Genomic DNA, 20,781 nt, shown 5'->3' on the forward strand with positions numbered 1-20,781 from the left:
GAGTCCATTGATGGCTGTCCCGACTGGCTAGCTCATTTTGATCATCGGGAGTTATTGACGAAGCACTCCTATTGACGAGCACTCCGATACGCAAGGTGAACAATGCAAAAGTGAAGCATTAAACCTTGCCAAGAATGTATGAAGTCACGATTTCATGTGCATGAGGTATAGTTTTAGCTCATTTCCGACGCCAAATTAACAGTTTCCATACTTTCCCATTATGCTTATATCATGACACTAAGTGCATTATGGATTTGCATCATTTTATAACCGACAACCGTGCAGTTTACAGAGGTTAGACGTCATAGTTAAGTGACCTGACATGAAAACGTGGTTAAATGATCCGGCTTGAATCAAATGTAAGGCATATGAAATGTCAGCCTTCTATCATCAGTGTGCTTTGAGCTACCGCAAAAAAATGCATGGTGGCGGCATCCACCCCTTCTTCTCGGCTGGCGAGGGTTAAACCTCGCTTCGAATTATTGCAGATAATGATGCGACCGAAAACAAAGCATTTGTCTGTGTCTAGAACGGCCGCTGACTTGTTGGACAAGATCCCCAATCTTAATTTGCTAGATGGAAATAAAATACTCGGCATATGATACATATATACCCCTCGATTTGCCCTCGCGCAAAGTCAATTCTAATCATCACTTTCGCTTTTTTATCTGAGATGATGTCGCCACTAAACGGGTTGTTTTGTTTGCTTGCTTGCGTTGAATGGTCATTACGGATTATTGAAGGATTACGATATAATAGGAATGGGGCAAGGGAGGATATGCACTGCAGTGCAGGTGTTTAATTTAGATCACAAAGGCATCGTTTCCGGCATCGTTTCCGGCATCGTGCAGAGTCACTATCTTCTCCTCCTCTGCACTGCGGCATCTCTGCGCCCCACACACGGCGTCCTCACTCCATGGCATGCCGCCGCCAACTGACCCACTCGCCGGGCGCCGCGACCTGACCCGTGTCACTGCCGCGGCCTGCGCAATAGAGTCGGGGCTGGAATCCGGGGGTTCGGCCGGCCGGCCGCCTCTGGAGCGGGGGACTTTTTTAGTAGACCTACTGTACGTGCGGCGTAACATCCATGTGTGACGTGTGTGGTGGTGCTGCGTGCGGCAGGCGCGGTCCGGCCGGCGGCTGCGAGCGCTGGGTGCAGCGCGCGCGCTGCTGCTGCTGCTGGCGGCGGGCGTCTGCTGCCACCTGCTGCTGATGCCGGCCTGCCGACCCGACAACGAGCCGCGGTCAGACAGGGAGAGGGACAGGGAGGGAGGGAGAGGGAGATGCTAGAGGATGACGTCACACCTGACCATTGATAACCAAACCTTATCTGTGTCCAATCTTACCAAACGCCGTGAATGCGCATTGCGCATTCACGGCATTTGGTAACACTCATAATTATTCAACATTCATTAATTCATTCATTCATTCATTCAGGCAACATTCACAATTATCCACGCCATTAAGCTTAACATATTCGGCGAGATTAGCTGGACGTAAAGGAAAATAAAACATTTCATATTACAACCGGTAACTCAAGCGAGTGATCCTAAATCCGGCATCATTGGTAAGATCGGTCCCAAGACAGGGTTGACACCTATTTTAGTCTAGGGTTGAGTGTGGGGAGACCGGGGCAATGTGGGCCGGGCCACCATAATGTTAGTGTTTTTATGCCGACGGTTCATTTTTCGAACTTGGAGAGATTTTTCCTTTGTCAACATGATCCCTATTAAATTGCCTGTCATTTAAACTTCATTCATTTCTAAAGGCGTCCACATAATGGGTAATATTGGCAAAACTTTACACCTATGCAGGCTGCTCACTTTGCCCCAACTCCCGGGGCAAAGTGGACACCGGCGACTTTTTTGTCCCGACTTGAGGAACAGGATAGTTGCCTCATGCACGGATTGAGTTGTTGATGGTACTAAGGCTTAAATGAGGATGGATGTTGATTTGTCAAACGTGCTAGAGTAGTTCACCAGTGTGTTATATTCCGGTTTTTGAGTAAAATCAAAAACTTTTTGAAAAAATCAAAAAATATATTTTCTGTAATTGTAAAAACATATTTTTCGACATTTTCAAAGTTTCGAAAATTCGAGATGGTAGTTTGATTGCTACGATTTTTGCAGTCCACCGATGCAAAGAAATTGGATCTAGCTTTAAAACTAAGCTCTTGAGGGCGTTTGCCGTAATTCAATATTTTGCATCAAAATCGGCCGAAATGACGTCACTCTGACGTCATTTCCGGTCAAAATATGGTAGCTAGAAAGTTGAAATTTTAACACAAGGTGTTAAATTGATGCCGCTGAAGGTACTGCAAGTTTTGTGTTGATCCAGCGAACGGTTTAGAAGATACGGCCGAAAAACGGGAGGGGGGGCTCTGTAGATCCCTCAGTCATGCGCGGGTTAAATTTGTAGGTAAAATAGATCTACTAAGTCTGGAAGCTAGGGGTGGGTGGCAAGCGCTTTTCCCCACCCTACACTACTTAACTTAAGATTAAGCTTTTATCAAAGGATCGACTCATATACCAACCTAGCTATTCCGGGATAGTTATTCCGGTTATTTCAAAAGGTCAAAAATAAAGAAAATGATATTTTTTAGTAGTGGATACGGATAGGTACAAACAATAACAAGGTTCGGCTTGTACCTTCCATTGAGACATGGACGGCGGAACGGGGAGGGCACCGGGGCACCGTGCCCCCTTTGATTTTGACATTTTAACATTAGCCCTAACATTAGGCGTTGCATGGAAAGAATGGGACCAAAAATCGGCAGTGCCCCCCCCCCCTTAATTGAAGCTGTTCCGTCGCCACTGCATTGAGAGTTGTGTTTGAAATAGTTTCCGACGATAACTGCCCCCCACAGAGCTAATATATGAAATAATAAGATATGAAATGTGTTTTCCTCTGCCGTCTCCCCTATCGCTGATTGAAAACGAGTGCTTTCCTTTGTCCTCTGGCGCGCCCAGTGCTCCTATTGGAGGCGGCTGTTTCCCCGAGTCCTCTGCCGCGTCCAGGCGCTGGTCTGTGAGATGTGCGCTGTGGTGCTCTGGTTGGCAGAAGCTCGGTCCGATCGGAGCTGAGCTCTGTGGCGGCGGCGCTCAGCCGGCTGGCCCGCTCCGCCGACGCGCCCGGCCGGCGGCTGGCCGCCGCCGCCCTCAGCTCCCTGCAGCGCGCCGGGCGCCGACTCCACCTGAGCCTGGCCCGGCCGACGGCGGCCGACCGCGGCGCCGTCCGGCGCGTCTGTCCCGAACACTACGTCAACTCGACGGTCGGCTACCCGTTCTTCTACGACGGCTGGCGGTCGGCGGCGTGCCCGCTGCGCCGCGACTACGGCCGGCTGCTCACCGTGCTGCTCGTCGTCGCCGAGCCGGCAGACGTGGCGCGCGTGCGCCGCGTCCTCGCCGGACTCAACGAGCAGCTGCCGGGGGTGCCGGCGCGCGTGGCCGTGGTGGACGGTCTCGGCGGCCGCCTGGCGCCGTTCCGCGACGTGACCGAGGTGCCGGTGGCCGCGTCGGCCGGCCGGCCGCCGCCGCTGGCCGCCCTGCTGAACCGGCTGCTGGCCGGCGCGGCCACTGATTACGTGCTGCTGGGCGCCGAACTGGAGCGGCTCGACTCGGACGCCGACCTGGAGCGGCTGCTGCGGGAGGCCGAGCGGCAGCGGGCGGCCGCCGTGGCCGGCGCCGCGCGCGGGCCCGACGGACGCTGGTCGCTCGGCTGCTTCCAGGTGCGGCTGGCCAACTACTCGCTGCGCTACCGGGCCGGCTACTGGCGCTCCCGGCACGAGTGTGTGCGCTGCGACCACGCGGCCGGGCCGCTGCTGGCGCGCGCCGAGCTGCTGCGCCGCTGGCCGCTGGCCGACAGCAGCCGCCTGCCGCTCGAGCGCTGGCTGCTGGACGTGCGCGGCGCCGGCCAGCAGCCGGTGCTGGTCTGTCCGGACGTCATGTTTCACGTGCGGCGGCAGCGGCCGGCCGCGGCCACCGACTGGCTGCAGGAGGCGCGCCGGCTGCACCTGACGCTGGTGGAGCCGCCCGCCGGCGGCCGGCTCCAGTTCAGCTGCCAGCAGCTGCGGCTGCCGTGCGAGGTGCGGCCCGGCCGGCTGCTGTCGCCCTGCTGCCGCCGACAGCTGCTGCGACTGATCCACGCCGTCCTGGACGACTGCGAGCGGACCGGCGCCCTCTGCGAGCTCCAGGAGGGCACGCTGCTCGGTGGGTCGGCTGAGAGAGAGAGATGGCCTGAAGGCGTTTCTGAAAGTGTACGTCACGCTTGGATGTGTGTACTTAGTACTTACCCATGTAAGGAAATATCATTTATGAGAAGAAGCAGCTCGTGTCCGTCTGCAGGTGCTGTGAAGTTCGACTACGTGTGTCCAGAGCCTGATTTGACTCTGTGTGTTTGTATCCAGGGGCTGTGAAGTTCGGCTCCGTGTGTTTGTATCCAGGGGCTGTGAAAGTCGGCTCCGTGTGTCCCACCAAACCGATACCAACTTGGTATTTGGTATTTCAATCGTCATGTACTTGGTATTTTGTTGGTATTGTGAACCCTCACTTATGTATAAAAGGCTGAGCAATTGGTTAAAAGTCGGTATTTCCCTTATGTTATGAAGTTGGTTTGGTATCAGTATTTCTTCATGGCTTATGTTGGTATTTGGTTTGGTATCGGTATTAAGATTTTCTGCATTTGACATCACTAGTCCAGAGCCTGATTCGACTCTGTGTGTGTTTGTATCCAGGGGCTGTGAAGTTCGGCTCCGTGTGTCCAGAGCCTGATTCGACTCTCTGTGTGTTTGTATCCAGGGGCTGTGAAGTTCGGCTCCGTGCTGCCGTGGGAGCGTGACGCCGACATCGCCTTCAGCAGCGGCGACATGGCGCTGCTGGCGCTGCAGGCCGGCCAGTGGGGGCTGAGAGGACTCCGCTGGGTGCCAGGTGAGCACTGGCCGCAGCCCTCGCCAGGACAGCCAGTGGGGGCGGCCAGGTTGCAAGGGCTCCGCTGGGTCCTAAATGGGTAGTGACGATTTGACATCATTTGCTGCCAAACCTATCATATGATAGCCTTTGGAAAAATTGTCGGTCACAATGTGTAAAACTGATGCCCGGGAGGGTACTGTAAGTTTGGTGACGATCGGCGTAGCGGTTCTGGAGATATACCCATTGAAAAATATGGGGGGGAATAGCATCCCCCACCAGGGCGCTGGTTAAAGTGAACTTTTAAATTCCACTCAAAATTAAGGGAACTTTATTAACCCGCGTTGGGGGGGGGGGGGGACAAAGGGCCCCTCCTGTGGTTTTTCGCAGATAAATCGGAAACGGCTACGAATTTCGACTTGAAACTTTAAGTGCCTCTCTGGCCATCAATTTTACACAACTCCTGAAAAAATAGGTCCCAGGTCATATCAGGTCACGAGCTATAGAGGTCAAACTGAGGTCATATTCGGCGATTTTTCGTCGAAAAAGTTGCTCACGGAGAAAAAATCGCAGAAAATCAGGGTTTCAACTAAGTGACTTAAAAATTGGACCGTAGGTATGAAAAAGCATGGCAAACAAAATGGCCATCTAAATTTCCAAAATATAAAATTCTCTAGATCTAGGGATTTTCTAACTCAACATTTTGATTAATTGAGATTTTTTAAAATTTGTGGAAATTTTCAATAAACCGGAATATATGTTAGAGAACCTCTAACTGGCCTTACACATGCCAAAATTTAACAAAATATCTCTAAAACTGCCTGAGATATAGCCATTTGAATGACTGAAAAAGTAGCGACTGTTCTTATGACGTCACAATATTTTCGATATTTGTGCTTGAAATCAGTCAGGAGTAATATTAATGATTCTTATCAACCTCTTGCTCACTGAATATGATCCTTAACGTGACTAAAGTCACCTTTACGCAAAAAAAAATGTTTTTCGTTGTAAACCGGTACAATTTGACCTTATTTGACCTTCCAATGACGTCATAAGTCCAAGAAAAATGGTCAAGGAGGTTTCTGTGGATGCATATGTATGACATGTCTTCAAAAAGACTTGAATAATCACAATTTAACATGCCTTTCCTTACGATTCACAAAAGTGTTTTCTGATTGGTCGAGACTGACCCCTGTTGTGAGGTCACAGGTCATCATCCACTCAGGTGACTATCCACATGCCAGGTATATCATGTACCTACATCACATCAGACTCATTTTGAAAACTTAGATTTCATTTTTATGACCGACTTCTTGTCATTGCCAATTGGACTGATTTGACCTTGGTTGACCCTGTGATCAAGGTCATCGATATCCTATCTTGTGCATCTTGATGAGTTCTTTCGATTGCCGTCTGAATTTTTCCGATCCGGTGATTGGTTCCGGAGGTACGACGGGGGGCCCTTTGCCCCCCCCCCCCCAACAGGACGTGGAACCTGCCAGATCTCAACGGGGCACGGGTTAACTAATAATGCTTTTAAGTTAATAGCCTCATCAGAATGCATCACGTCGCTTAGCATTCAATTCGGCTGATCACAAGGAACACATTGACAGGCCATTTTTTAATATGTAGCTTCACTGTCTACCAAGTAAATAGTAAACACACATGTAGTTTGAGCCAATTTGACCTCAGTTGACCTGACCCTAGCGTTTTTGCAGCATACAAGTACAAACTTGGTCACGTACCTATTGATATCCACTTAGGTAGTACTAAAACACCAAAACAAGGGGAATGGAGCAAATATGCTTCTATTCGGAGCCATTCATCAATTTTTCCTTATAACTGGTCATGAGTTCTACTTGGCCTCAGAATCAGGTCACCCGACTGAAAACATGTAATGGCAATTGGCAAGCTTAGCCCATTCTGCAAGTTTGGATCAAATCGATGCAAAACTCTAGGCTTCAAAGAAGAAATAGCGTCATTTTAGTTTTATTTTGACACTGTAACGTATTTGGTGACCTGGTGACCTTGCCTGAGGTCAATGGCACTCCACATTTTCAGGACGCGTCTCAACTAATTATTTTAAACCGTGTCTGAAATTTGGTGCCGCTTCGTGCCACGGCACGCTGACGCTATTAAGGAAAAACTTTGTGATTCCGTCGCCGCTCAATTGCTTTAATTTTTTTACCCTGCCTCGTGTGGGTTTTGTGACCTGCCACCTGGTACCCTGACCTGAAAGGACTGAGGCTTGAAATTTTTAGGATGCGTATGTGCCTAAAGGATGCTCCTGTGGGGATGCTGAATTTGGCGGCGTTACTCGCCGCCATGTTTACGCTATCTGCAAAAAACTTACTGGGGGCTTAAATCAAACCCCCTCGCCGCACACTGGTCGGAAACGCCCTCACGGGAGGCCACGGGCGATTCCGGAGTTTCGGATTATTTTTTATATAGATCGATTTGAAATTGATCAAATTATTATAATTAGGCCAAAAAAACTAATCCGGGTGACCAAAAATAACTGTAATCAGCCCCCGAAGATGGGGTATCCCAGAACTCGGAAACTGACGCGGAGCAAGAGGTTTCTAGAGCCGGATATTCAGAGTCTTATTGCTGATAGACACCAAATTGAAATCCCACATATTATGCATCAAAATGTTTGTTATGAAGTTGCCGACTGGTCAGTGCAAATTTTTTGGTATACTTTTTCCCCAACTAAGATCTACTGTAGCTTTTTTATGAGGGCTCTCCTAGAGTGATTCTGGAATATAACTGCAAAGTTTAGGTAAGGAAACAACAGTTAGTCCCATCTAGTCCCACTCTGATTTTTTGTGAGATGAAGCAGGATTTAAATTTACACCAGGGCAACATAAAAGCTAACTGCGCATATTTGCACAAAATTTACAGGAGCCGCTATTCCTACCCAACTACCGCCCGCCCCGCCCCAGTTTCGGCTCGGCCGCCGCGCCCGGCTTACGCTGACCTGTGTGGCCTGCACGCATCCATGCGTAGTTGACTGGTCATTAAAAACAGACGCGCTTGAGTTTATGAATTTTGTGGAAAGCGCATACAATATGGTTTTATTATTGCATTTATGTATGTCTTGACATCAAAAGCCTTCCACATATTGCGTGGCGATTACGGCTTGCATTTAGAGAGCCTTGCTATTAGTAACCATCACTCGGCTGAAGAAAGTGGAAATTGAGACCTTCGTGAATATAAGACGCTGCGAATATAGGACACCTGTCACTGGCGTCAGGTTACCTTGGGCCGTCTTTTTACATTAGATCACAATTCCGGTATTTAGCCCTGGCCGGACCGATTGGTTTTCTATATTGACCGGGGAGGGTTGATACAACTCCCTCGCCGTTTCGCCTCTAATTGAGCTAGAGCCTCGCAGAAAAAAACGAGCTTGTGTGCCGTTATAAGACGCAGCAAGTACTACCCGATTTAAGGTCTTAGGTCAGCCAGTGACCTCTTAGGTCAGGTAAGTGCCACAGGGCACGGGCTCGGTTTTTGGTTAATACTTTGCCAAAAATGGTCGCACTGCCGCGATTCTGGCATCATCGTGCTTGTCTGGCTCAGGAGCGTCGAATGCTATACTTGGTGTTCGGGTGAAGTCAACTTAAGGCGTTAACCTCGGGTCAAGGTCAGGTCGGAGCCCCTCAGGTCACGAAAATGGTTGAAGGAGGACATATCGCATATCACTCGATTCGGCAGGTCTTCCCGAGTCCAATGGTGGCTTTCCCGACTCTCTAGCTCCATCTGATCAGGAGTTATTGACGAAAAACTTATATGGCCTTAGTGACGTCATAAATGACGTCACGCAAAGTCAACAATGCTAAAGTGAAGCACCGGACCTTGCAAGGAGTGCATGAAACCATTCCCGGTGCCCGAATAGCAGCTTCCAATTTCCCTTGTTCACTTAAAGTGGTGCTAGATCCTGTATTATACTCAATTATGACGTCATAACTTAACAGATTCACGTCATATATTTAGTGCTTGACATCCAAATGATAGCTTACATATGACAGAGAAGGTATGCAAAGTTTTATGAAGTTTGCTTCACTAGTTGTGGAATAACAAGCAAAAAACTTTTGCGGAAAGGCCGCTGGCCTCTCGCTGGAGCGTTTCCGACCAGTGTGCGCCGGGGGGGGGGGGGGTCGTTAAAAGACCGTAAAACACGGGTGCTACGTGTTGCCGTTTTTGGTATTCTCGAGACACCGTGGGGCACAGAGCATAAAGCGTCCCTCGCCAAGCCCCGGTTTTTAAATCTAAAGATCTGTATCGCTTCACATAAAAACAACATTCCTATATATTTTATTTGGGGGTATTCATAGTCCCCCCTCCCGTTTTTCTGCAAGAACTTTTAAACCGCTTGACGTATCGACGCCAACTTTCAGTACCTTCGGCTGCATCAATTTGACACCTTGTGTCGAAATATGAACTTCGTAGCTACCATTAGTCGGTCGGAAATGACGTCAGAGTGACGTCATGCTCGACCCATTTCGACGCAAAATATTGAACCGCGGCAATCGCTCCCAAGAGATCAGTTTTTAAGCAAGATCCAAATTCTTTGCATGAGAGGATTTAGAATAGACGCTATCAAACTGCTGTCCCAAATTAAGGGGGTCGCTAATTAGGCACCTTACCCCATGCCGATTCTGCATCCGACTGAGGTACATACCTCTGGGCTCTGACACTGTGTGCGCCTGCAGAGAGCGAGCCGTACTGCTGTCACGACAACCGCACGGCCGGCGGCGTGGCGAAGGTGTACCAGGACGACTGGATGCTGGAGCTGTGGGGCCAGCACTGGCTGGACACGGAGAAGCTGCGCCGCCACGGCCTGCCGCCCACCAGGTCCGCTCGAATGGGTGCAGCGAGCTCTTCCAGGGAACCGTTGGTGGGGCAAAAAGTCGTCAAACCCACACAGTTAAAAAAAATGCTACGCTGAACTAACCCTACAACATTGATTAGGGTAGTGTGGGGTAATTTGAACATATTTTTACGTCTTCTCCGTTGTACCAAATTCCAGCTCAACCCTGGATGAAGAAAAACTGTTTCAGTAGCGCATGTGTCACTTGCTTTCACCATGCAAGCCTCATTTTTGGACGAGCCGAGCATACCTTGAATAGCATAGCATCACTTCTCCACCAAGTCACGGTGTGTTCAAATTGCCCCACCGTGGGGTAATTTGAACATACTGCCTTTACCTGCCATAAAAACGATAGTCTCGCCAGCACCGATGTTGTTTGACCCATAAACGAATAGGCAGAGCAATTCTAAACATACCATCATTTGAAAAATCAACACAACAACAAAAATAAGAGTTGCAGAGTATCAATATCTGCACGCTGCATACCGGTCAGTTGACAGAATTCGCCTCTCTTCAATTAACAGAAAGCCTATCATCTCCGTTCGATAAAAACTCTACCAAACCTTACTACATCGGTTATAGTGGTGCCAATCGGAGCCTGGACATTCGGAGTTTCGATTCTTTATAATGTCCAATTCGGAATTGATTGCACAAAGGTATAGTTTTCTGGACAACGTTGGACGATGGCCTGCCACATTTAAGCATTTTTATCAAGTAATCGTGCGTAGCATTGATTGGCGAATGGAAAGCTTGTTAAGCTCTCAATATAATGAACACTTTTCGGCTGGTAAAATTACGTGATAAGCAATATAAATGACGGTTTTGAGTGTTGATAGCTGCATAATTTTCGGACATATTTGGACAAATAGTTGACTTAAACATTTTTTAACGGAAAATCAACGAAAATGCCGGACATTAGACGGATATTAGACGTAAATTTTCTAAAACTGATATCACTTATCTGCTACTGCTTTGGGTTGAAAATATTGGCAAAAGAAAACTGGGAGCGTTGTTTTTTTCGGAGCTATCCCTGTCTTCATTGAAATTATCACACTATGTTCAAATTACCCCACGCTAAAAGTGATTTTGCCATTTTTAAAAACAGGGTTCAAAAGCAAATTTCTTGGATTAAAGACACTGATTAGGTCATTGTACAACAAAAGCCGTTGCGTATTAGGCGCTAGCAATGCAAGATTTTGCGCTGCAATGAAGTTGCAATGACGTGTTGTTAGGCGTTTATCCTTGCGAAATTGATTTTTTACACTGTGCGTCAACATCTTCATTCCCTGAAACTTTAAACCCCGTTCATATGATAGCCCTTTTAGTGACGATACTTTCTCTCATTGGTCTTATTGTCATCCCACTAATGGATTTTCAGTAATTTTGTGTTATTCACACTATGTTCAAATTGCCCCAGCCCCCACATGTTCAAATTACCCCACCCTACCCTATACAGCGATTGTAGTAGCGCACACAACATTGATTCATCATTAATGTAACCGCGAGTGTCGCGGACCGTATATTTTGGTTGCCTCGTCTTCTGTCGGCGAAAGGCATTAGCGGCGCGGTGGAGGCATAGAGTTCGGCCGCGTGGCGGCGTCACGAATATTCCGCAATCCGCATTGTTTCGGGGAACATTCCGGTCTAGCCCGGCAGGCGGTGGGCCTACCAGCCACCTTCCACGCGGTGGGGGGGGGGGGGGCACTTTTTTGCCCCCCCCCGTATCTCCGAAACTACTGGACGGATCCGAAAAATTCAAACGGCGTTCGATAGCCCTGTCAAATTTGTCGAGGGAAACCAAATTTCATTGACCTCGGGGTCACCGATGACGTCACAGGTCAGGTCAAAGATAAAATGTTTCACCGTTCACAGGGCTTCTAGGGAAAGCGCTATAACACCGAGTAAAACGCATTTTGTCGAAAATCAGCGATAAGGCGTCAGTTGTCTAGTACATATGTTGCTATTAGAGGTCACTGGTCATACCAGGTCAGGTCACAGGTCAGGTCACCAAAGGTCACCAAGGGTCACCACATGAGCCCAACTTTACTAAGGTTATGTGATGCATGTTTTATGGCCAGTTTTTCATTTCCAACTCAATGGTGTTGTTTATAAGAGCATCAGGTACGGTTTAGGTCACTTTCTGGTGGAGGTCAGGTCAAGGTCAGGTCAAAAAAGGTCAAATTTCAAAGTTGATATTTTTGCACAAAATGGGTATCGATTCGATGCAGCTCGTCACGGGGAGTCTAATGGTGGTCTTTGTTTTGCGCTACGAGGTCTAGAATTGCTAAAAATTGAGTTTGAAAATTTGACGTCATCAATTTTGAACAGTTTTTTCGCTATAACTTGGCCAAAAAACGAGGTATCGATCTCAAATTTGGTATGTAGATAGAAGGCGGTAGGGACTATCACATATATTCCGGTTTTTTGAAATTCAAAAAACTTTTTGGATTTTTTGGCTATTATATTCAAAAAATCTATTTTTTGATTTTTGGGGGTCAAAATCCAAAAAATTGAAAAACCGCAATAGCAGTTTTGTAGCCCTTTTGATTCCACACCTTTTATGTCTAAAACATTTTTCTGTATCTCTAAAGCTGTAGGCCTGACAGCTCTTCTCGCGAAACCTTTTTTTGGGTCGAAAATGGCAAAAATGACGTCACTCTTACGTCATTAGCGGCCAACCTATCATAGCCTTTGGAAAAAATTTTGGTCACCATGTGCGCTAGCTGCTCCCGGGAGGGTACTGAAAGTTTGGTGACGATCGGCGCAGTGGTTCTCGAGATATATCGAAAAAAGTAAAGGGGGGGGGGCAAAAAATTGCCCCCCCCCCCCACCGCCTGGAAGGCTAGGGGTAAGTTCCTTGCCTCTAGATTCGGCCATCCGGGTTCGATTCCCGGGCAATGCACGTGGTATTGCCGCTACCTGACCGCTCGGAACAGCGTGAGAGTTGCGGACTCCGGTTAGCGCCTTGGTCCACTGGATGTGGTGCTAAACGTGCTAAACCCAAACCAACTAGTGATGTCAATTAAAGGGACAGTATCATCGAAAAAAAAATCCATGTATGGAGCTGATTTTTTTACTAGCATTTCTTATTTTTCTGAATCAGAAAAACATAGTTTGAGGACCGAACTCGGTGAAAAATATTGCAACCTCATTTCATTTTCATGATTCATTTTCATGAGCGAACCACCACTATACAAGCATGGCCGCCAGTTTGGAAGCATGCAAAATTACTACAGAACTGGCGCAGATAATACATTATTGACGCTACGCATACGCGGTCGTTCTTCTGATTGAGTTGTCCTTAGGGAGAGGTAGCCTTAGGTATTGCCTATAAAAATATCACGTGACAATTGGAGGGAGTGACAATTGGACGTGACAATTGACAATGGGAGAAAATATCACGTGACAATTACGTGATAAACGTCATACATTGGAGGGAGATTGTGATTCAAGCTGGAGGAATTCCTTTGATGAGCCGCTAGAATCCGAAGGAAACAGCGGAAATTGCCTACGACTATTTAATGAATTTAACGGTGATGAATAAGTGCGAAAAAACGTTTTGGCTTTATAAAATTTGATGAAATGACCAGGGTAAAAGTTTTATTACTGGCGGTCAATTCAAAACGGCGCAAACATTTAAGTGAAGCACGATTCAAAGCGTAGTACACCTTTCGTACTTTGAGCGGCGATAGCGGGATAACGGTGTGGAGCTTCGAGGATCGGTCTTCAGTTCCCGGACCAGAAAGGTGGGGCCTACACTGTAAACCAAATCTACAAGTTGGCTCCTTGTTACAAGTTTGGTTCCAATTCGCATAGGCGTCACCTTGTCGATACCTTGTCGATTCACCAACCCCAGGCTTGTTGGCCAACAAACTAACAGTTTGTCTACAAAATTGGTTCCAATTCGCATAGGCGTCACCTTGTTGAGTACTAGTTTGGGCCTTGTGGACCTACCAACTTCTGGATAGGCATAGTCGTTTCCTTGTCGGTTCACTAACCCCTGGTTTGTTGATGAACTAGCCTTTGAAGTGTACTAACGCTCTGTTCGAACTTGTTCTTCCTTACAATCGCTTTGTTTGCGTTGATAACCTTAAGAACTTACGATTCGCGTTCGTTTTCAATTGCCACGATACTGATTCAGGAAATATTTTCTATATGGACAGGTTATTTTTGGCTGGAATTGGTGCACAAAACCATGACTGGCATCAGTTATTGCTCAAAGGCTTGCGCTGACAAGAAACGAAATACTGATGGGTTATATAATCAATGAATGCATACACCACATCCATTCGGAAGTTTCTGGAATCATTAGTATTTATTACGGTCACGTAATTAATACTATTGACTGGAGACAATTCCGAGTGCATATTTTCGAATGGATGTGGTAAATGCATGAGGTAGGTATACCCAGTAGGTATACCTATCGTGCACCGTCAGCATATGAGTCTTTGAAGCAAGAACTGCTGCGTATGTGGAAGAACATGGGTTTGTGCACCGCATCAAGCCAGAAGTATAACATGCCCGTATGACGAATATTTCCTGAACATTAAGCATAACAATCATGCAGTTGCACGATCACGCAGATAATTCGAATAAATCATGATCGCCAACCAGATTAGCTTTACAGCCCATATATCTCCATCAGTTAAGTTAAAAATACAAAGAGTTGAATTAAAGGCAAATAAATGTATTTAAATATAAAAAAACACCGACCGCAAAACATCTGCTCACATGTGCATGCACAGGTCTGGCCCACATACACTGCGCGCGCAGGGGAAGGGAGGCGTCTCGACCGCGGGTATAGGCACGATTAGTGCGTCCCGCAGGCCTGAGGGGGCCTCACTCACAGCACGAACACCACAGTTCACATATTTCACTTTTTACTGCACAAATGCTGGAACAGCCCTCGTCGCTGCTCCAGGCTGCACGGCGGCCGCGCGACAACTGCTGGTTTGAAACCGCCGCGCCGCGGCGCGGCGGTTGGACCCGCTAACGGCTGGCGGCGACCGCTGATTGGTCCGCCAAGTCTGACGTCAGGCGCAGCTGACCATGTGTATGCTGACCAGCTGACCAGTACAAGTTAGGCGCCGGTTAAATAACCATGCGGCAACAAGTTTCCAAAACTGGTTAAGAAACAAACGTTGAAACAAATGTAGGGTTGGTCTGGATACTGAGAAGTTGGTGTGCATAGTAACTATTGACTCGTAGTTGTCACCTGACAAGCAATGCACCAGACAACGGCTTGTTTAAAAAGTATCAGTTGGTAAATATACCAAGAGATGATTGGTTATATTACACAAGACTTGTCAATTTGGTTTACAGTGGCAATGTCAAATTTCATCAAAATGGTGATACTGTCCCTTTAAGGAAAATCGTGATACCGATACCAAACCAAATACCAACAATAGGTATTTGGTTCCATGGATCCTATCCATGTAAAAATACCGAAACCGAACCGACTTGGGAATATGAGGAAAATACCAACTTGTTACCAAATTCTCAGCCTCTTTTACATTAGTGAGGATTCATAATACCAACAAAATACCAAATGCACTCGCCTTGAAATACCAAATACCAAGTCGGTATCGGTTTGGTATCGGTGTATACCAAACAGTTGGTATTCGATTGACATCTCTAAAACCAACCAGCCATCCGCATTGTTTCAATCAATGAATTGAAAGGCAGAAATTTCTGCCTTTCAATTCATTGGCGCAAACGATGTAAGTTTGTAGAAAATTATTGATTTTTGATATGTACTGTGCAATGTGTTAATGACCTACTTCATTCTAAACGGTTTACGACTGTGCGATACGATTTTCTGTTCGTTTTAGAATTTACGGCATAATACAGCTCGTATGTCACTGAATCACATTATTAGATGGTTGTAACAATTAAAATTGGTTGAATCATCCAGGTTGATTGTCAACATTGAGGATCAATCGACCAGGGCTGCGGAGTCGATGAATTTTCGGCGACTCCGACTCCGACTCCGACTCCGGCTTTCAAAAACCAGCTCCGACTCCGACTCCGACTCCGGGCAGAATTGTCGACTTCGACCGACTCCAACTCCCGACTCCGACTCCGCAGACTTAGCAGGGCTGCGGAGTCGACAGATTTTCGGTGACTCCGACTCCGACTCCGGCTCGGGTTTCTAAAATCGACTCCGACTCCGACTCCGACTCCGGTCACAACTGTCGACTCCGACCGACTCCGACTCCGACTCCGCAGCCCTGCAATCGACCATAACCGACTTTCGACATAGATCCAGCCAGACTTGTGACAGCTCAAGAAAAAAGTGAGCTCGCTCAGCTCAACTCCGTCTTATCCGCTCCCGCCCAGCTCCCGCTCAGTTAAACGCGGCTCAGCTCAGCTCACGTTCCGCTCAAACCGGCTGCGCTCCGCTCACGCTCAGCTCAGCTCAGCTCAGTTTCCGCTCAGCTCAGCTCAGCTCAGTTTCCGCTCAGCTCAGCTCAGCTCAGTTTCCGCTCAGCTCAGTTCAGTTTCCGCTCAGCTCAGTTCAGCTCAGGCCAAGACCCAATTGCCGAATTGCAATTGGTCTTCCAATTTCCATGCAATATGGGTGAAAGAAATTAAGCTTGATTAGTGATTACTATTGATTTCTTTAGAGTTTTGATATTTTTAAGTGCGATCACGAAGGCAGTGTAATTGCTCACTCCATAGCTAGCTCATAGCTGAAGCATCAAAGCCTGAGTTCATTTCCAAGCATGAACTGAAAAGAATTAGAACTGGATCAGCTCAGCTTAGCTAAATCAGCTCAGCTCAATCAGCTCAGCTCAGCTCGCTCAGCTCAGCTCAGCTCAGCTCAGCTCAATCAGCTCAGCTCAGCTCAGCTCAATCAGCTCAGCTCAATCAGCTCAGCTCAGCTCAATCAGCTCAGCTCAGCTCAGCTCAGCTCAGCTCACGCTCATTCAGCTCAGCTCAGCTCAAGCTCATTCAGCTCAGCTCAGACAGCAGCTCAGCTCAATGCATTACTGAGCCGGCTCAGCTCACAGCTCAACAATTTGGCAAAATGTTGAGCCGGCTCATGAGCTGAGCTGATTTTTGAGCCGGCTCAACTGAGCTGATCACAAGTCTGGATCCAGCATTGATTTCACGTTGATTTTACGTTGTGCCTAATTGCTTTTTCCATCGAAATCAGGTCGATTGTAGCTAACAGAATTACGTTGATACGACATTTGCGTCAATGATGATTCAACGTTGAATCAGAATTCATGTGCTACTAGGGAATTCTTTTCATTACAAAGATGATAGTTTGCATTTCACAGATATTTGAAAGCTCCTCCAAACGACAAAAAATTGCAAAGCAACAAAGCCCTACAGGCTACAACCCAGCCAGCAAACTTGGTCTGGGCCGCCGGCCGTAGCTGGTTTTACTCTGGGTAGCTGAGCTCCGGCATTTGTTCCGGCCAAAGTACGGGCAATGTCTGGGGCTGGAGCTGACACACGATCCCAAAGTCGCCCGCACCACAGCCGGACTTATGCCGTATCAGACTTATGCCGTACCTCAACCGTACCTACTTCAGCCACAGTAAGTCAGAGCAGCTACGGGGCAGCCGGACCTGGCCGTAGGGAGCCGGACTTGAGCCGTAGCAAGGAGCCGGAATCGAGCCAGACTTGGTTGTCCGAAACCATACCAACTCGGGAGCGCTGCGGCAAAGGCTGGCTAGCCGGAATAGAGCCATATCGACCGAAATCCCGGCTCTGACGGCGTTCCGTTTACATCGGCCCAAGTCTGGCATGTCGGAGTTGCCGGGGCAAAACGGACTTGAGCCAAACCAAATTGCTAGCTGGGACACCAGTTAGAGTTGGCTGACAGCCGCCACACCAAATGTATAGGAAGCTCCGTCCCTGGGTCTGCTCAACAACGCGAACGGACGCCGCCACTGGCTGCATGGCCAACCGGGCCAGGGCCGTACTGCCATTCGCTCGCAGTATAAGTCCTACTACATAATCGTCAATCACTTGATTGCATACTTGTAAATTATTAGGTACATGCTTGTAAAAGTTTCAGTGAGTCGGATCAGATGAGTGACCCCGTCTTCTGTATCCACTACAAATTCTTCAATTGTTAAAGTTCGAAGCTCGATTTCGAATTTCAGAAATGTATCGTACCTAGCTTTATAGAGATGGCCCGGCGTTGGTGGCGCCGTGCCGCGGCCATCCGGCCGGCAGGTGCAGCTGCGGCGCGCCTGCCGAGCGCCGACCAGCCGAGTGACCGCTGCCGGCCCCCACCCGACCGCCACCAGGGTGCAGCTGGACGGCCGCTGGTACCCGGCGCCCCGCAACCCGGGCCGCTACGTGCGCAACCGCTACGGACGCGAGGTGTACCGGCACGCCGAGCACTGGATGGACACGGGCCGCGCCAGCAGCTGGGAGCCGTACGACACGGCACGGTGAGAGCGGCCGCTGGGAGCCGTATACCGCACTGACCGGCCGCTGCAGGGTAGGACCGGCCGCTGGGAGCCGTATACCTCACTGCAGGGTAGGACCGGCCGCTGGGAGCCGTATACCACACTGATCGGCCGCTGGGAGCCGTATACCGCACTGCAGGGTAGGACCGGCCGCTGGGAGCCGTATACCACACTGACCGGCCGATGGGAGCCGTATACCACACTGACCGGCCGCTGGGAGCCGTATACCACACTGACCGGCCGCTGGGAGCCGTATACCACACTGCAGGGTAGGACCGGCCGCTGGGAGCCGTATACCACACTGCAGGGTAGGACCGGCCGATGGGAGCCGTATACCACACTGCAGGGTAGGACCGGCCGCTGGGAGCCGTATACCACACTGCAGGGTAGGACCGGCCGATGGGAGCCGTATGCCACACTGCAGGGTAGGACCGGCCGCTGGGAGCCGTATACCACACTGCAGGGTAGGACCGGCCGCTGGGAGCCGTATACCACACTGACCGGCCGCTGGGAGCCGTATACCACACTGCAGGGTAAGACCGGCCGATGGGAGCCGTATACGACACTGTCACTGACCGGCCGCTGGGAGCCGTATACCGCACTGCAGGGTAGGACCGGCCGCTGGGAGCCGTATACCACACTGCAGGGTAGGACCGGCCGCTGGGAGCCGTATACCACACTGACCGGCCGATGGGAGCCGTATACCACACTGACCGGCCGCTGGGAGCCGTATACCACACTGCAGGGTAAGACCGGCCGATGGGAGCCGTATACGACACTGTCACTGACCGGCCGCTGGGAGCCGTATACCACACTGACCGGCCGCTGGGAGCCGTATACCACACTGACCGGCCGATGGGAGCCGTATACCACACTGCAGGGTAGGACCGGCCGATGGGAGCCGTATGCCACACTGCAGGGTAGGACCGGCCGCTGGGAGCCGTATACCACACTGCAGGGTAGGACCGGCCGCTGGGAGCCGTATACCACACTGCAGGGTAGGACTGGCCGCTGGGAGCCGTATACCACACTGACCGGCCGATGGGAGCCGTATACCACACTGACCGGCCGCTGGGAGCCGTATACCACACTGCAGGGTAAGACCGGCCGATGGGAGCCGTATACGACACTGTCACTGACCGGCCGCTGGGAGCCGTATACCGCACTGCAGGGTAGGACCGGCCGCTGGGAGCCGTATACCACACTGCAGGGTAGGACCGGCCGCTGGGAGCCGTATACCACACTGACCGGCCGATGGGAGCCGTATACCACACTGCAGGGTAGGACCGGCCGCTGGGAGCCGTATGCCACACTGACCGGCCGCTGGGAGCCGTATACCACACTGCAGGGTAGGACTGGCCGCTGGGAGCCGTATACCACACTGACCGGCCGCTGGGAGCCGTATACCACACTGCAGGGTAGGACCGGCCGCTGGGAGCCGTATACCACACTGCAGGGTAGGACGGGCCGCTGGCAGTCGTATACCACACTGCAGGGTAAGACCGGCCGCTGGGAGCCGTATACCACACTGACCGGCCGCTGGGAGCCGTATACCACACTGCAGGGTAGGACGGGCCGCTGGGAGCCGTACCACACTGCAGGGTAAGACCGGCCGATAGGAGCCGTATACCACACTACAGGGTAGGACCGGCCGCTGGGAGCCGTATACCACACTGACCGGCCGCTGGGAGCCGTATACCACACTGCAGGGTAGGACCGGCCGCTGGGAGCCGTATACCACACTGCAGGGTAGGACTGGCCGATGGGAGCCGTATACCACACTGACCGGCCGCTGGGAGCCGTATATCACACTGCAGGGTAGGACCGGCCGCTGGGAGCCGTATACCACACTGCAGGGTAGGACCGGTCACTGGGAGCCGTATACCACACTGACCAGCCGCTGGGAGCCGTATACCACACTGCAGGGTAAGACCGGCCGCTGGGAGCCGTATACCACACTGACCGGCCGCTGGGAGCCGTATACCACACTGACCGGCCGATGGGAGCCGTATACCACACTGCAGGGTAGGACCGGTCACTGGGAGCCGTATACCACACTGACCAGCCGCTGGGAGCCGTATACCACACTGCAGGGTAAGACCGGCCGCTGGGAGCCGTATACCACACTGACCGGCCGCTGGGAGCCGTATACCACACTGACCGGCCGATGGGAGCCGTATACCACACTGCAGGGTAGGACCGGCCGCTGGGAGCCGTATACCACACTGACCGGCCGATGGGAGCCGTAGGCATACCACACTGCAGGGTAGGACCCAAGGCCATATATAGTAGGTAGCGACACTGAGCGATTTGTTTACAGCCAGTTTCGATCCCGATGACGCAAATGTGTCGTCACGAGACAAAACAATATGGCCACCTCTAATGAGAACCAAGTGCAATAAGTTCCCGGATGTAGACAGCACTGACGTCACCGGGATCGAAACCGACGACATCAGTACTGGACCTATGGCGAAGCAAAGTAGTGACATCCCCCTGTAGGACCGGCCGCTGGGAGCCGTATACCACACTGACCGGCCGCTGGGAGCCGTATACCACACTGACCGGCCGATGG

At 50.2% G+C, this 20,781-nt stretch overlaps 1 protein-coding gene across 1 annotated transcript in view; it reads left to right on the forward strand.

Moving 5' to 3' along the window:
- The window catches only part of LOC122372528 (fukutin-related protein-like), a 34,871-nt gene that overhangs the window by 12,667 nt on the left and 1,423 nt on the right, over positions 1-20,781 (forward strand). The window contains exons 2-7 of the mRNA XM_043349774.1: positions 1,123-1,244; positions 3,018-3,027; positions 3,173-4,208; positions 4,797-4,925; positions 9,620-9,761; positions 18,045-18,191. Of these exons, the coding sequence (XP_043205709.1) occupies positions 1,123-1,244; positions 3,018-3,027; positions 3,173-4,208; positions 4,797-4,925; positions 9,620-9,761; positions 18,045-18,191 (1,586 nt within the window). The remainder of the gene's footprint in view (positions 1-1,122; positions 1,245-3,017; positions 3,028-3,172; positions 4,209-4,796; positions 4,926-9,619; positions 9,762-18,044; positions 18,192-20,781) is intronic.

The sequence above is a fragment of the Amphibalanus amphitrite genome, unplaced genomic scaffold (genome assembly GCF_019059575.1).
Source record: "Amphibalanus amphitrite isolate SeventyFive unplaced genomic scaffold, NRLGWU_Aamphi_draft 001369F_arrow, whole genome shotgun sequence".
In the NCBI taxonomy this organism is placed as follows: domain Eukaryota; kingdom Metazoa; phylum Arthropoda; class Thecostraca; order Balanomorpha; family Balanidae; genus Amphibalanus; species Amphibalanus amphitrite.